This window comes from Dipodomys ordii, unplaced genomic scaffold (genome assembly GCF_000151885.1).
Source record: "Dipodomys ordii isolate 6190 unplaced genomic scaffold, Dord_2.0 Scaffold123, whole genome shotgun sequence".
NCBI classification, from domain to species: domain Eukaryota; kingdom Metazoa; phylum Chordata; class Mammalia; order Rodentia; family Heteromyidae; genus Dipodomys; species Dipodomys ordii.
In genome coordinates, this window is record NW_012267339.1 from 2595432 (window position 1) to 2612212 (window position 16781).

A 16781-nucleotide genomic window follows, 5' to 3' on the forward strand; every position below is an offset into this window, starting at 1 on the left:
TGAAGAAATAGAATGTAAAATGAGACTGGTATTTCCTGCCTTATTTTAAGGCATGGGAAAAACATGTTTTTTGTTGTTGTTGTTGACTTAATGTACTCATTACTCCACCTAATTCCTCTGACTCTGCCCATCTCTAGCACTTGCCTTGAGTTGGCGGATTGTCACCCGTGCATGCATGCCCACTGGTGAGGACAGGCCCAAGCCATCAAACTGTGGCTCCTTCTTAGGTGAATGGATAACAAATATGATCCCAGCATCAGCAAAGCCCAGGGAGGGCTTATCAGTAAATTCCTCCTGAAACATAAATATCCATGTTCTCAAATTCTAGAATTTAGGATTTTGTTGCATCATGTCATAGCATTAGACTTCCCTAAAATCAATATAGTCAACTTAATACTAGGCTTCAGTCTCTTTTTGTGTAAATGGTGTAAAAGACCCCCTACAGCTGTCTACAGATGCGGACTCAGATACACCAGTGGCTGCTCATGCCTGGTTTCCATCTTCCTCTTCACCAAACTGTCTTTTTATATTTCCCCTTTGGCCCTTTTCTTTGATCCTATACTTTTGAGAATCTATTGGCTTTTCTCTCTTTGCAATTAACACCCCTAGGCTTATTTCAAATTTATTTTCCTGAGCTTGTAAAGATTTATACTATTTAATTAACACCAGTATTGCTTTGATATAAATCTTATGTCAGGTAAAGATATTTTTGTACTAAACCTCTAGGAACTTGATCATTGGACTTGAGAATATGATGACTTCTCAGCAAATAGGTCAACAGAATATATGATAATCCCTTTAATGAACATGCTCAATATTCTCTTTTTAAGTCATAGTCTTCTTTACTGGTTACAAGCCTTTAAGTAGCAAGAGCTTATCTAGTGAAATATCTCAATGTCATATATTTATGAAACATTGCATTGTTTGCAACTTTTTTTCTAATTTTCTAATTTTTTATGTAATCATAAAAGAATGGCTACATAAAACATTCACAGAAAGTTGCAAAGAGCATAGTATTTCAAAATATGTTCTGGAAGTTTGTTACTTTAGGTTTTGTAAGAATACTCTCAAATCAATGATGAAAAGCAGAGAGGTGACAGTTCATTATCTGTGCAAAACTATTCCCATTATATTGTATGTTCATAATATTAATTCTGATTTTTGTGTGAGGTCTGATCTTAGCAGGATATCAGGAAAAATAAATGAATTTGCATATTTTAACTGAAATATAAAATATTTTGGAAATCCCAGCTTGGGAAATTTATGATTAGTTTTTAGCTGGGTGCCAATAGCTCACTCTTACAATCCTAGTGACTCAGGAGGTTGAGATCTGAGGATCTGATTTGAAGCCAATCTGTGTGACAAAGTATATGTGACTCATTTCCAATTAGCCAGCAAAAACCTGGACATGGAGTGAATAAAGTGGTAGAGTGTCAGTCTAGAGAGAAAAACTCAAGGCCATTTCTTAGACTTTGTGTTCAAACCCCAGTACTAAGATAAAAAATATTATGATTAGTATCTGATTAGTAGGGATAATAGCTGAATGGCTTGAAAATATTGGTCAAATATTTGCAATGTGCAACATTGTATTTGGATGTAAATAAAATTATCCTGAATGGATATAACAGAAAATTATAAAAGAGTACTTTAGTGGAAATTCTTGTGTGTGTGTGTATGTGTGTGTGTGTGTCTCACACTTCCACTTCTGACTTTTTTTTTTTGGTCACTTGACGGGCTTAAACTCAGGGCATTGTCCCTGAGCTCTTTTCACTCAAGGGAAGTGCACTACCACTTTCAGCCAGAGCGCCACTTCCAGTTTTTGAGTGGTTAATTGGAGATAAAATTCTCAAGGGAAGTTTTCTGCCTGGGTTGGCTTTGAATTACAATCCTCAGATCTCAGCCTTAGTAGCTGGAATTACAGGTGGGAGCCATTGGCTCCTGACTCTACTCCCAGCTTTTTCATGGTTAATAGGAATGAAGAGTGTCATGGACTTTTCTTCGGTAGAGGCTGGCTTCGAAATGCCATGATCAGCTCTGAGCCTCCTGAGAAGCTAGAGTATAGATGTGCATGGGAACCTGGCTCATAGAAATTCTTCTTCTTTTTTTCTTTTTTTTCATTGTGGAAATACTGTACAGAGGAGTTATAATTACATGGGCAAGATAATGAGTACATTTCTTATCAAGCATTGTAGCCTCCTCCTTTGTTTCCCCTTTCCCTCCCATCCTTCCCCCCTCCCAACCCTCCTCTCCCCCCTACCAAAGTTGTAAAGTTCGTTTTCTACATAACGACTTGTACGTCTCATTGTTGCAATGGGTCCACCTGTATCCCTATTTAAACGATTTGTTTTTGCCCTTCCCCTCCACAAATTATAACATCAAATACAGTGCAAGCAGGGGTTATACCCTAGGGGAGGGACATTCTTTAACAGTGCCATTGACTTCATTAATGTAAATAGGGAGAACGAGGTAGTTTGGTAGAATTCATAACCAGATTTTTCTCTCATCTATCTTATGAATTGTATGCTTTTGGATACTTAATAAGTCATCATTTCAGAACTCTCACATACAAAACCTTGGTAATGGAGTAGAATGCTTTTAAATTCACAAGAATACCATTTTAATACAAGACAAAGTGAAAACAAGCTTTGAGAGAAGTCACTTAGGGACTCTTGAGGATGACACTACTGCATTTGCTAGGTTCTGAAAACTTGCCTTCCAGGTCTAACCATTTACAACCTCCCAGGCCAATTCAAGCACATTACAAAACAAAAGCTGGAATTACAGTAATTTTCAATTAACCACACACATTACCAAACAATTTTATACATTATATAATACTGAAATCTGTTTCTTTATTTTGTGGCATAAACAATTCCAGGAGTCAGGGTAATGAAAATCACTTGGATAACTAAAATCTGCAGATTGCGAGTCAAAAAAATTGCCTTTTTATTCTCTGAGTCAGTAAGTTACATAACACCCATGTACCCTAGCATAACAACAAAAGATAAAATAGAACCCAACCAGTGGAAAATACCCTAATCACATATCTTTATATGCATGTACCTTTCGTATTCAATGTGAACCCTGTCTAGGTTGAAGAAAGTTCAATACCTGCTTAACATTGAAGAGCAAGTTTAATCCTCTTCCAGAGACACTCACTTTATTCTTTCCTTGGATATTTTCACCATGATTAAAAGTAAAACAATTTCCATATTCGGTGAAGACATGTTTAAAATCCTCAATAGGAAAATAAGCAAAACATAGTTAGTTGAGCATTTTAATCAATTCTAGAGTTTATATTGCTTTGACTTTTTTTCTAAAAATGACAGGTATTTAAAGGAAAAATAGACATATCCAAAAAAGAAAACCTTAGGATCTATGGACTTATATGCATATACATAATAATAATAGCTTTCATTTTTAAGGATGCAATTTGTATCAATTCACATGATTTTTGTCATGATAATTTTTCATGTATAATGAAGTGTGCTTATAATGTTTACAATGAAAACTAAGCAATGATATTCACCAGACACTATGTTGAAAATGAACTCTACAACTGGGGGGGTGGGAGTTATGAAGTCAGGAGGGAAAAAACTGGGAGAAAATGAGGGAAGAAGTAATACTGTTCAAAAAAGAGATGTATTCAATACATGACATATATAACTGCAACCCCTTTGTACATCACCTTTACAATAAAAAATAAAATGAGCTTGATAAGAAATGTACATGTTGTCTTGCCCATGTAATTGTAACTCCTCTGTACAGTATTCTCACAATAAAAAAATAAAGAAAGAAAAAAAGAAAATGAAATAAAATTAACATTTAAAAATAACTTTTTCTAGGTTTCAGTAAGGATCCGTGGGAATATATGCTTTTTTGCAGTAATTCTATTCAATATTATTTATTTTAAGAACCACCCATTTTCCACCTATTTGTTCACTGTGGAGAAATCACACTGCTCTGCCCCTTGACATCCTCCAGCCTCTTCCTGCAATAGTGGTGGTGTGCATGTGACAAGGACAAGACTAATCAGTGTATCTCACTCTTTTATGTCTGTGACTAGTTCAGCAATTGATGCAACCTGCCAAGCCAGAGACTTTCATGGATTTTTATATGGATATTGGACTTCTATCCTATGATAATGAAAGTTTGGGGTTGCCTTAGCTATTATATTGGCTATGCGTGTAGCAAGTCAATACAAAAAAGGCAGCAATAATTTATGAGGAAAAAACAAAAGTCATCTATAAACACTGGTCTTGGTCTCTTATAGTATGGCAATTTAAAGCTATTCCTTCTTAGTTAATTAAATCAATTCAGTCCTTTTACTTCTGGCTTACTAATGCTGAGTTTCTGTAAAACACAAATGCAAAAGTCTTTCTCAGCCAAAAATTCCCAGTGGTGAGTTTAAACCATCTCTGTCAATTATTTTCACTTCTATTAATTGTCCATCCGTATTTTTATTCTGTCTAGCATTGTGCCTCTTATAGCTGACAAAGTAATATGGAATTATACTCTAGAACCATGAGTTTGCAAAGTTTAATTTGCAACACAGAGTACTACATTTGTGACATAAGAAATATGGGACCCAAATTGCTTATATGTGATTCATTAATAGATTCCTGGTGTTATCACTTTATCCTCAATGAAAATAAATTATGCAAGTAATTAAGTCATACATTTTTGCTGAGCTCTGGTGGTTGACACCTGTAATATTAGCTATTTGGAAAAGTGAAGATTGGGAAGATCATAATTCTGAGGCAGCCTGAGCAGAAAAAGTCTACAGAGTTCTGTCTTAATGGAAAAAGTTACAATGGGAAGTGTAAAGCAGGTGAGTTTCTGCTCCAAGGCTGAGACAGAAAGTGAGACTTTAGTTCAATAATGGCTACTACAAAAATTTGTTGTACTCATAGCTCAGCAGGGAAACACTTGCTGAACAAGTGTAAGGATCTTAGTTTCAAACTATGGTACTGAATATATATTAACAACAACAAAACAGCCAGGTGCTGGTGGCTCATGCCTATAATCCTAGCTATTCAGGAGGGTGAGATCTGAGGATCATGGTTCAAAGCCAATGTAGGAAGAAAAGTCTGTGAGACTCTTATCTCCAATTAATCACAGAAAAAAAGCCAGATGAGGAACTATAGGTAGAATGCTAGCCTTGAGCCAAAGGAGCTCAGAAACAGCACCCAGGCCCAGAGTTTAAGCCCCGGGAGTAAAAAGAACACCTCCAGAATTTTACAGGTGGTGCATACATATAATTCTAAGTTTTATGCTGGGGTAGTTATCTTCTTCTACATCCTCTCATAAAATAATGCAGTACAAAAACAATAATTGCTGCTTAATCATAACTGAAATGTTATAGGGTTCACAATAAAAGTAAAATGTGATAATAAAGAATCAAGAAGATTAAAATATTTTCTCTTTTTTTGGAATTGCTTTTCTTTTGGAAGAACTGTGCTACAAGAAAGGCTATCAGAATATCTGCTCTCTGTCTTTCCTTATCTAACTTCTTGAAAAGAGCAAGTTGGTTCACATTATTTTGGGTCTCCTGATTCTATAAAGCAAAAAGTAACTAAAATAGCTTATCAAATGTAATAGTTGAGTAAATTCAGGTAAATTACCCAAGGAAGTGAACTTTTTCTCATCATGAAACAAAAGGAAGCTTATTATCTTGATAATATTTGGAGACACTTCAGAATTATTACCTTTGGGCTACATGGCATTCCAAAAAAGTCACAATCCAACAAAGTGCTATTATTGAGATAAAAACCATTGTTCTTGACAAACTCTGTGATGCTGAAGTTTTGGTGACTGACAGCAAAATCAATAGCCTCATCAGAGTTAGTGAAATTGACTCTGGTTTCCTGAAGGTGAAGAACTTTGGAGACTATGTCCCATAAGAAAAAAATGATGCCAAATTTGGCTACAGCATCTGTTTGGAATCTATTAGAAGGAATAAAAGCAGCGGTCAGAAGAATATAACCTTTAATTAGCTACAGACAGAGACCAAACATCTTGATTCAGTATCAGCATCTTCTTATCTTCTACACTCCCTCATTCACAAGATAGGATGAAAGGGGTGACATTGATCAAGATGCATTGTACTTCAGGTGGATATGCTGGACTGAAAACCCTTTGTATAACCTCTCAAGAATAATAAAAAGATATTCAGGCAATTTGTGTTGTATTTGTACATTCTGTTCCATTTACTTCAAAGGACTCCCACACTCGCTCTCGATGAATCTTGTTGGAAAATTCAAACCCAAGTCCTCCTTCCTTTCTTCCTAAGGAAGAAGTGGGAGTGGGTACTTGAGAACCTGCAGGAAGGATCCAGATTCCCTGGGTCCATCTTTATAACTGCCACTGCCATAACTGTTCTGCATCTGCTCAGAGGAACTATGTTCCCAGCCTCGCCATCATCATACGGATATAGATGCAAGTGGAGGAAGTATACTAACTGAAATGAACCAGACTCAGAAAGACATGCTTTCTCTCATATACAGAAACTAGATATATAAGTACAAACAAACAAACAAAAAGAGACATGACTCTAAAGAGACCATTTGGGGGAGAGGAGAATAAAGGAGGGTGCTGGGGAGATGAATATGAGTACTATTCCTCCTCCACCCCCAAAAGAAGAATCATGAAGCCTGATCCAGAGCAATAGACCAAACACATGAGGCCTGGCTCCTGAGAAATAGCAAGTGGGTATTTTATATCAATTAAATGAACTCCAAGGTAAGTATTCAAATGTTTTTTCTTTCATGCAATTGTTTCTAACATATTTATAAGATGATTTCTTTGTTGCTTTGTATGTCCTTTCCCCACGGTATAACCTCTGCTTTCACTGTATTTGATGTTGGTATAGTTTGTGAAGGGATACAGGTGGACCCATTGCAACAATGAGATGTACAAATCAGTATGTCAAAAAACGAACTTCACAACTTTGGGGTAGGGGGAAGATGGGAAGGGGAAACAAAGGAGGAGGTAACAATGCTTGATAAGAAATGTACTCATTATCTTGCCCTTGAAATTGTAACCCCTCTGTACAGTATTTTCACAATTAAAAAAATTAAAAAATAAAAATAAAAATGGATTCAGTACAATGAAACAGAAGAAGCACTCAAATATAGTGTCAGGGTTTTCACATGAGCCTGTCACAATCTCAAGCTTCTCTTTTCTCTAGAACTAAATATTGCAAGAAAGTTAGGTTGCTGTGATTTCTAGGCCTGAAGGTTTTCTCATGTAATCCTGGAAACATCATTTTGGGTTATTTGTTGTGGTGGTAGTTTTCATTACTGGGATGAACTCAGGGTCTTATGCTTTCTAGTTAGTCAGGCTCTTGATGACACAACTCCAGCCATATAAGGATCTCTTTTGTTTGTTTTGTTTCATTAATTATTGCTCTCCTTGGAGATAAAGACAAATGGAAAAGAAAATGTAATTGGTTTTTATTTTTAAAAATAATTTATTACTTACTGAAATGTAATATGAATATGTAGCTAAAATCCTAATGAAACAGATATCTCTACCAATTCAAGCAATAACTTTAATTCAAATTCAAAACTATTACTATTAGTAAGTTCTGTGGAAACATTTTTCTCAAGTAATTACTTTTAAAGGCAATAAAAAGAAATCATTTGTATGTGCATATTTTTCATTTAACATATAAAATAAATAGGATTCTCAGTATAATTCACAGCTTCAATGGCTTTATGAAACAGATGCATTTAGTAGTTTGTTGTATCTTATTTCTATTTTTATGTTTCTATCTTCTTTCCATAGCTGTAAAACTTTGTAGAAAAATTCTACTTAGGGGCTGGGAAGGTGGCTCAGTGGTAGAGCGCTTGCCTTGCATGCCAGAGGCCCTGGGTTTGATTCCGCAGCACCACATAAGCACAAAGAAAAAAGCCGGAAGTGTCGCTGTGGCTCAAGTGGTAGAATGCTAGCCTTGAGCTGAAGAGCTGAGGGACAGCGCCCAGGCCCAGAGTTCAGGCCCCACGTCCAGACCCCCCCCCAAAAAAATTCTACTTAGTGGGCCCTGATGCCTCATGCCTATAATGGTAGCTACTCAGGAAACTAAAATCTGAGGATTTTAGGTCAAAGTCAGCTCAGGGATATAGCTATCATTATAGCCTGACTCTTGTTCTCAGAAAAATCTTGCAATATAGTTGCTACTGAAACCTTGGGTTTCCCAAGGTGAAATCTCTACTTAGTGAGCAAACTAGGGTAAGATTGATATAATATTCTCAGAGTACCAAATCTGGAGTATATCTCCCATCCTACAAGTAGGATGGAGGCAGAGTATTGCCAACTTCTAACCTGTACACTCCTAGAATTTACCCTTTGCAACATAGAGCTGAATAATAGAAATGACCTGGAAACCTGCAGAGAACACTGGGGCACTTTGCTGGAGCTTTTTCTAGCCTTTTGTCATACTGAGGCACAAAACAAGACAGAGGAAAAGCTACATAGTTCAAACTCTGTAGACTTTCACTGTTGTTACTGACACTGAATAGAAGTTCTGAATAAACACTTGCTAATATTCTATAGTCTCTTAGGATAATTTCCATATATTTTAAGGAATTGTTTTTTAAAAAGTATCTTCACCAGTTACATTTTATTCCTTGGTGACAAAATTGGGGTGGGAGGGTCTTTATGTGTCCTTCTGGAAGTCATGTCTTTGTTTTCTTTCAGCTAAGGGCACCAGCCACCAACCTTTGCTTTTGGTAGAATGCATGCCATGTCACAGAGTGGGAGGCATGGCATACAGAATAGTTTTTCTCTGGCAAAGGTGGGTGACATATCTTTGCTATCCAAGGCCCTCATAGAGAGCTTCAGTTCATGAAATACCATCAGCCATAAAAACCTCCTATATTATGTGCAGTTTCTTAGTAATAGCTTAAGAAACTGTTTTAGAAGTTTCTCAGAATAAAAGAAAATGGAAGTAGATATTACTTGATCAGATGTAATGACAAATATGTAAAGTGGGTGATATTACTTCTTTTTATTTGATGGTACTGGATTTGAACTCAGGGCTTGGCATGCAGGGGCATTACCATTTGAGCTATTCCAGCCATATATATATATATATATATGCATATATAACAAAATATATGTCTATAATAATAATATTTAAAATATATTAATACATAACATAGATAATATACATACATATGATGTATTTAGTAGATAAAATATGTACACATATGAAGGACATTAATGATGAATGTATATAATATAAAATGAAGTATGTTATATGTATAAGGCAGTATATAGTATGGGTACATGTGTGTGTGTGTAAATCAAAGCTCTGAAAATGAAGTGATCCCTTCATGCAAATAACTGATTGAAGAAGTTCCCTTCCATGTGTGTGAAAATCAGCTCTGTGATCTTTCCAGCTTTGCCATAGACAATCACTAAATTATTACGGGGCAGGGCCTGTGTAGCTCTGAGGGAGTCTCATTTCAGACTTGATGCACAGGCAGTAAACTGCCAGTAAACTCTTGGAGTGAGTTGTCATCAAGGACTCAAGAAGTGTCACTAAATTATATATAGTTTTTTCTCAGCTCAGGTCCCTGTGTACCTGTCCAGGTGACCACACCATGGAGTTACTCCTTCATCTACTAGGTTAAATACAACACGTTTACTGGATCATGCCATATTGATGTGGATTTTGCACAAGTGCTACATATTCCTTATCTCCTCTGATGATCCTCTAAGTCAAGTTTCATACTCAGGTTTCCATGATACCCATACAAAGACTGCGACTTTCTTCCCTGTATTCTCAGACCCCTTCCTGGCCCAGCTTTCCTTCTTTCTTTTGTTCTTTATTCTTCCCTCCCTCCCTCCCTTCATCCCTCCCTCCCTTCATCCCTCCCTCCCTTCATCCCTCCCTCCCTCCCTTCCTTCCTTCCTTCCTTCCTTCCTTCCTTCCTTCCTTCCTTCCTTTCCTTCTTTTAGATTTGTTTCTGTACTGGGTGGAGCTTGAACTAGGACCTGGGTATTATCACTTAGTTTTGTTTTGTTTTTGTTTTTGTTTGCTTAAGGCTGGCGCTCTGCTACTTGCACCATAGTTAAATGTCTGATTTTTTAGTTGTTAATTGGAGATAAGAGTCTCAGGGACTTTTCTGTCTGGGGTGGCTTCAAATCTCTATCCTCAGATCTCAGCCTCCTGAGTAGCCAAGATTACAAGAATAAGCCACAACATTCTTTTATGACTCAATTAGTATATTGTGTTTTGTTGGCTATGTTCCTCTCTTTTTTTTGTTTTTTGTTTTGGCTAAGTGCCAAACACAAAATATAGGAAACCACACTTTCACATCCATTTAAACATACAATCTGAGATTTACCTAAGAGAGAATTTTGAAATCAAGAAAAAAATAAGGAAAATAAGTGAGAGGAAAAAGCTAATAATTCTATTTCCTTTCCTATACTTTTAAGTACAATTAAAAGCATCAATGTTTCACATATATTAAATACCAAGTAAGAAAACGCTATGCCAATCATCTACCTAAAGTTATGCTAGCAAATCCATAGATGTAATCATGATTTATAAAGTAATTTTTTACCTGTTCAAGTTACAAAATGTCACAGCTGGGAACTCGATCTTTTCCACATACTGCACCTCTATTGAGGTCGTGGTTGGCCATGTGAAGTAGTTGACTAAGCGGCTGTAGATCTGCCATACTAGAAGTGAAACAGAGCCCAGCACCACCGCCAACCAGATGACTTTGCGAACTTTGTTCTGGTTCTGAGCAATGTTGTGTACCCCATGAAAGGAAGTGGAGGTGGCAAAGTCGTGGTCAAACTTCTTCCGGTCAGTGGGAGATGGCAGTGGTTTCTTGGAAAGGTAAAGTTTTATCTTTGCTAAGAGTCCTAAGGTTTTGTCCATAAAAGAGTTAAAAGAAAGAAAAATCATGAGTTAAAGAAGTCTAATGAGGATGGCCAATAGACACATGAAGAAATGATCAACCTCTCTAGCCATAAAAGAAATGCAAATCAAAGCAACATTGAGATACCACCTCACCCCAGTTAGAATGGCTATAATCAAGAACTCTAATTAAACAACAGACGCTGGAGGAGATGTGGACAGAAGGGAACCTTACTACATTGTTGGTGGGAGTGTAAACTTCTTCAACCACTTTGGAAAGCAGTATGGCGGTTCCTCAAAAGACTCCACATAGAGATACCCTATGACCCAGCAATCCCACTTTTAGGCATTTACCCAAATGTTTACAAACAAGACCACACTAAAGCTACCAGCACCTCTATGTTTATTGCAGCCTTATTTACCATAGCTAAGATCTGGAACCAACCCAGATGCCCCTCAGTAGATGAATGGATCAAGAAAATGTGGTATAGATACACAATGGAATTCTACGCCTCCATCAGAAAGAATGACATTGCCTCATTTGTTAGGAAATGGAAAGACTTGGAAAAAATTATATTAAGTGAAGTAAGCCAGGCCCAAAGAAACATAGGTCCCATGGTTTCCCTTATTTGCAATAACTAGTATATGTCTGAATCAAGCAGAAAAGGTCAGATAAGTTGATGTTAGGGGAATGAACCCTAAGGTAAGTATTCAAATGTTGTTTTGTTTTTTTTCCTTTCATGCAATTGTTTCTAACATATTTATAAGATGATTGCTTTGTTGCTTTGTATGTCCCTCCCCCATGGTATAACCCATGCTTTCACTGCATTTGATGTTGGTATAATTTGTGGAGGGGAAGGGAAAAAGCAAATCGTTTAACTAGGGATACATGTGGACCCATTGCAACAATGAGATGTACAAATCCTTATGTTGAAAAAGTAACTTTACAACTTTGGTGGGGGGTGGGGGGAGGATTAGGTGGGGGGAAGGGGGAGTATGGGAAGGAATGGGAAGGGGAAACACAGAAGAGGCAACAATGCTTGATAAGAAATGTACTTGTTATCTTGTCCATGTAATTGTAACTCCTCTGTACAGTATTCTCACAATAAAAAAATAAAAAAAGAAGTCTAATGCTCCCTATAAAAAATCACAACTTACCTATAATTAGACAGTTGATATTCTTTCTGTGTGTATCAAGGGTAGAAACTGACCTTGCATTGGATGATTTATTGAGTAATCAATAAGTAGGAGTGTTAGTTAAATGCATCTACTGGGATTGTATAAAAGCTATTCAGAATATGCCTAATGTGAATACAAACATTCAATGGCATCATGCATTTATTATGATTTCCAGCTTCAAATTTACCTTTCCTTGAATGGCTTATTTTCAATAATTATAATCTAAAACAAAAAATAAGCACTAATGTTTAAATTATTTCTTCTCCTGAAAGAATTAAAATTCTTTATCTTCCATGAACAAAATCAGGATTTTCTTTTCTTTGGTCATTTTTTAAAAATCAGTACTGGGTTAGAACTCCAGGCCTCATGCTCTCTTGTGGCTGGTGCTCTACCACTTCAACCATAACTTCACCTCTGGCTTTTTGCTGGTTAATTGGAGAAAAGATTTTTACAAATGTGTCTGCAGCACCAGGTGGCTTGAAGCGGTTATTCTCAGATCTCATACTCCTGAGTAGCTGGGATTACAGGTGTGAAGCATCAGCATCTGTTTTGGGTTATTCTTCTGAGACTCACAAGTGAGGCTCTGAGAAGTCAGGTCTTCAATTCATCTTTCCTCTTTGGTGTTACAGTTTATGTTAGGTGTAATTTATTGTTTTGTATTCTTTTGTACTTGATTATTTTATTTATCTATGAATTATTTGCTCAGAATACTTAAAGTTAAAATGACATTAGTAGAAGTCTGGCTCCAGTAATACACATCTACTCATGAGGCTATGATATGGAGGAATATAATTTGAGGCCAACCAATGAAGAAAAGATTTTTAGACTTCATCTTTAAAATAATGAGAAAAAATCAGGGTTGAAGGTATGTCTCAAGTACGTAGGGTTCTCTGAGTTCAAACCCAAATAGCATTAAAAAAAGTTTAAGTGTCATTATTAGTTAAGTGATCTAAGTTTTAACTTTGTAGGTGAATTTATCTTTTGTGGCTTTCAATAATCAAATAATATTGGTTGATACTGTATCACAGAAAGCCAATCCATGAGGATTACACTAAGATGCTTTTGATATTATAGGACATGTTTGGAATTTTCTCCTAGTTCATGTTGACTTCATCTGTCAGTGGGAAATGGGAGGTATCCTGTTGCAGAGGGAAAGGCATGAGAGGTGGGCTTAGAATGGGAACACCTAATCCTGGTACAGCCCCCACCTCTTGTATTCTATGCAGCATCAGCCAAGGCTCTTCCTCTTCTTTCCACCTCCTCTGCCAAGTAGAGCAATAGAAGCTGCCTTGTATTTTAATGTATTGAATAACACAATTCACATAGCTGGTTCAGCCCATGGAACCTGGCCACAATAAATACCGAAGAGAATTGCATATTTATAGTATTCTACTAAATTAGAAGTAATGTAGCAAATAAGAAAAATAGTTTGGCTCTATGGAAACATTTCCAAATTCTCATTTAAGACTTCACCAAGCACCCATGGCTAACACCTATAGTCCCAGCTTGCTAAAATCATAGTTGAAGCTAGCCCTGGAAGGCAAACTGGAGAGACTCTTATCTGTATTAAACAGAAAAAAAAAATTGTAGAAGGGGATGTGTGACAAGAGGCCCTGTGTTCAAGCCCTGATACTGGCACAAAAATAAATAAAAAGTAAAGCTAATGATATTGCATTATTTGCAAAGAAACAGCAGGATGAGAAGAGGGAGAGGAATGTTCAGTGAGGGAAATGAATCCCAGAGAGACTAAGATGCATATATGTATTCTTTCATACGTAGAAGCTAGAATTATTATATTGATATACACTTCAGGGTGATATACAAGTTTATACAAAGGTATTACTCAAAATATGGTAGATTCAAGGGAGACCTCAAATGATATGATTATTTAGAAAGGTTAACTCACCATCTAACAAAATCAACACCAGGAGTTGGGTAGTCCAAAGTGTATGGGTGGAGGAGGGGGATCACATGGCTGGGATCAAGGGGAGGGGGGAAACAAATGGAGAGAGAGAGGAAAACGGAATTACAAAATCCAATGCATATTGAGGGAAAAAGTAGTTTGGGAGGAAAGGAGAATGATCAAGGGGGGGACATTGATCACGGTTCAGTGCATTATATACTAATTCATTGAATGGCAATTTCCTTTGTACAACATCTCAAAGATAAAATTAAAATAAAAAAATGACCTTTTAATGTGCTCACAATAAAGCTCTTAAACTTTTTTTCTAAGTGCTAGTACTATCCAGTATTAATTAATGTCAAGTAACATATATAACTTATCTGGCCAAGCCCCAGAGAAATGAAAGCAGTATGTTGCTGTTCTTATTAATTAGCGAAGTAGTTTGCCCAGGACATGTTCTGTATGACTGAACTATTGAAGTGAAGGTGAATTCACCCTGACATAAAGCCAACTTAGTTTTTTGACAACTTAAGCCTGTCCTCTGAAACGAGTCAAAGCCCCTGGTCCGTGGCAAGCCAGCAGAGTATAACAGGTGGGAAGCATTGCCCTAAACACACAAGTTGCAAGTTTGCCTTCAGAAACCAGCTCACTCATGAAGATATACTCCCTGACGATTTCTTCTGCCTTCCCCAGGAATTCTGAGCTATTTTCTAGAGACTTAACAAGGTCTTTTTAAACAGCATTTCCGATGAATAGTGAAGAAGCATGGTGACTTTTGCCACCCAGAAAGAATAGAACTGACTTCATCATACCCTAGGAATTACAGGAAAAGGCTCAGCACCAGGTGTTGCGCATAGTAGTAACATTTCCAGGAACCCTGAACAAGTTATATTGTGTTTTAAAAATCACACACAATACAACAGATGGAAACCAAAAGAAATGAAACAACATAAACCAATTCTAATACAGTGATATTTTTCAACTATTTCTGAGTTCTATAAACAGATGACTCTCCCAAAATAATGAATAATATATTTTTCACTTGAACGTGATACTGAAAATTGCATCTATTACAATGAAATAAAAACTTTTCCCTTTGCCCCTGTCTGGGGTGAGTGCACTCACGGTTCCGATGGCTTACCTCCCTCCATACATTTCTCAGAACACACTTTGGATTTCTCGCTCGGCTCCATCCTGACTACAATGAGCAGGCGTCCTCAGCGATACTCAGTTTTCATCCATAACAATATTCATTTTGTGGCCTTTATATAAAATATGGCAGTCGAGGTCATAAAGTGTGGGTGCAATTTAAATATTTGTGTTGCTATGTTTAACCTCATAAAGTACATAATCTGCAGACCAAAAATATTGACAGAAGCAGCTATGGGCATTTGTGGGCTAATGTGAAGCTACCTTAGAGTGAAAAACAGAAAGTGTCATTAGGAAACCATATATATATATATATATATATATATATATATATATATATGTAAAGATACTGTAGAGGGGTTGCAGTTACATGAGTAAGGTAATGAGGACATTTCCTATTGAGCATTGTTACCTCCTCCTTTGGTTTTCCCCTACCCTCCCTTCCCTCCCCATCTCCCCAACTTCCCCCCATCTTGAAGTTGTAAGGTTTGTTTTCAACATAGTGTCTTGTACATCTCATTGTTACAATGGGCCAGCCTGTATCCTTATTTCAGTATTTTATTATTTCCCTTCCCCTCCCCAAACTAGAAAAATGCATACACAAGATGCAAGGCACCAGAATCAAATACAGTGAAAACAGGGGTTATACCATGGGGAAGAACACACACAAGAAACAAACAAAAAATCACATAGTACATTACATATATATATATATATATATATATATATATATATATCAACAGCAACAAAGATAAAACCTCTTGTGTCCCTATCTTGGGGTTCCTTTCATTTAGATCCATCTTATATGGTGATATGTACATAGCTTTTGAGCTTTTCTGCTTGTCCTATGCATATACTATTTATTGCGAAACCACGGGACCTATGTTTCTTTGAGTCGGGTTTACTTCACTTAATATAATTTTTTCCAAGTCTTTCTGTTCCTAACAAATGGGGCAGTGTCATTCTTTCTGATGGAGAAATAGAATTCCATCATATATATATATATATATATATATATATATATGTATGTATGTATCACACTTTCTTGATCCATTCATATACTGAGAGGCATCTGGATTGGTTCCATATCTTAGCTATGGTAAATAATGCTGTGATAAACAGTTGTGCTGGAACCTTTTTTTTTATTGTGAGAATACCGTACAGAGGAGTTACAATTACATGGGCAAAATAAAAAGTACATTTCTTATCAAGCATTGTTGCCTCCTCTTTGTTTTCCCCTTCCCATTCCTTCCCATACTCCCCCCCTCCCCGCACCTAATCTTCCCCCCACCCCACCAAAGTTGTAAAGTTCATTTTTGCACATAAAGTACATCTCATTGTTGCAATGGGTCCACCTGTGTCCCTATTTAAACGATTTGTTTTTCCCCTTCCCCTCCACAAATTATACCAACATCAAATACAGTGAAAGCATGGGTTATGATGTGGGGGAGGGACATGCAAAGCAACAAAGAAACCATTTTATAAATATGTTAGAAACAATTGCATGAAAGGAAAAAAAAACAAAAATACATTTGAATACTTATCTTGGGGTTCATTCCCCTAACATCAACTTTTCTGAACTTTTCTGCTTGACTCAGACATATACTAGTTATTGCAAATAAGGGAAACCATGGGACCTATGTTTCTTTGGGCCTGGCTTACTTCACTTAATAT

At 36.7% G+C, this 16781-nt stretch overlaps 1 protein-coding gene across 1 annotated transcript in view; it reads right to left on the minus strand.

Moving 5' to 3' along the window:
• The window catches only part of Asic5 (acid sensing (proton gated) ion channel family member 5), a 28620-nt gene extending 13469 nt beyond the window's left edge, over positions 1-15151 (minus strand). The window contains 5 exon segments of the mRNA XM_013029833.1: positions 145-294; positions 3112-3237; positions 5709-5946; positions 10575-10881; positions 15112-15151. Coding sequence (XP_012885287.1) covers positions 145-294; positions 3112-3237; positions 5709-5946; positions 10575-10881; positions 15112-15151 — 861 coding nt within the window.
• Between the last annotated feature and the right edge of the window lie 1630 nt (positions 15152-16781).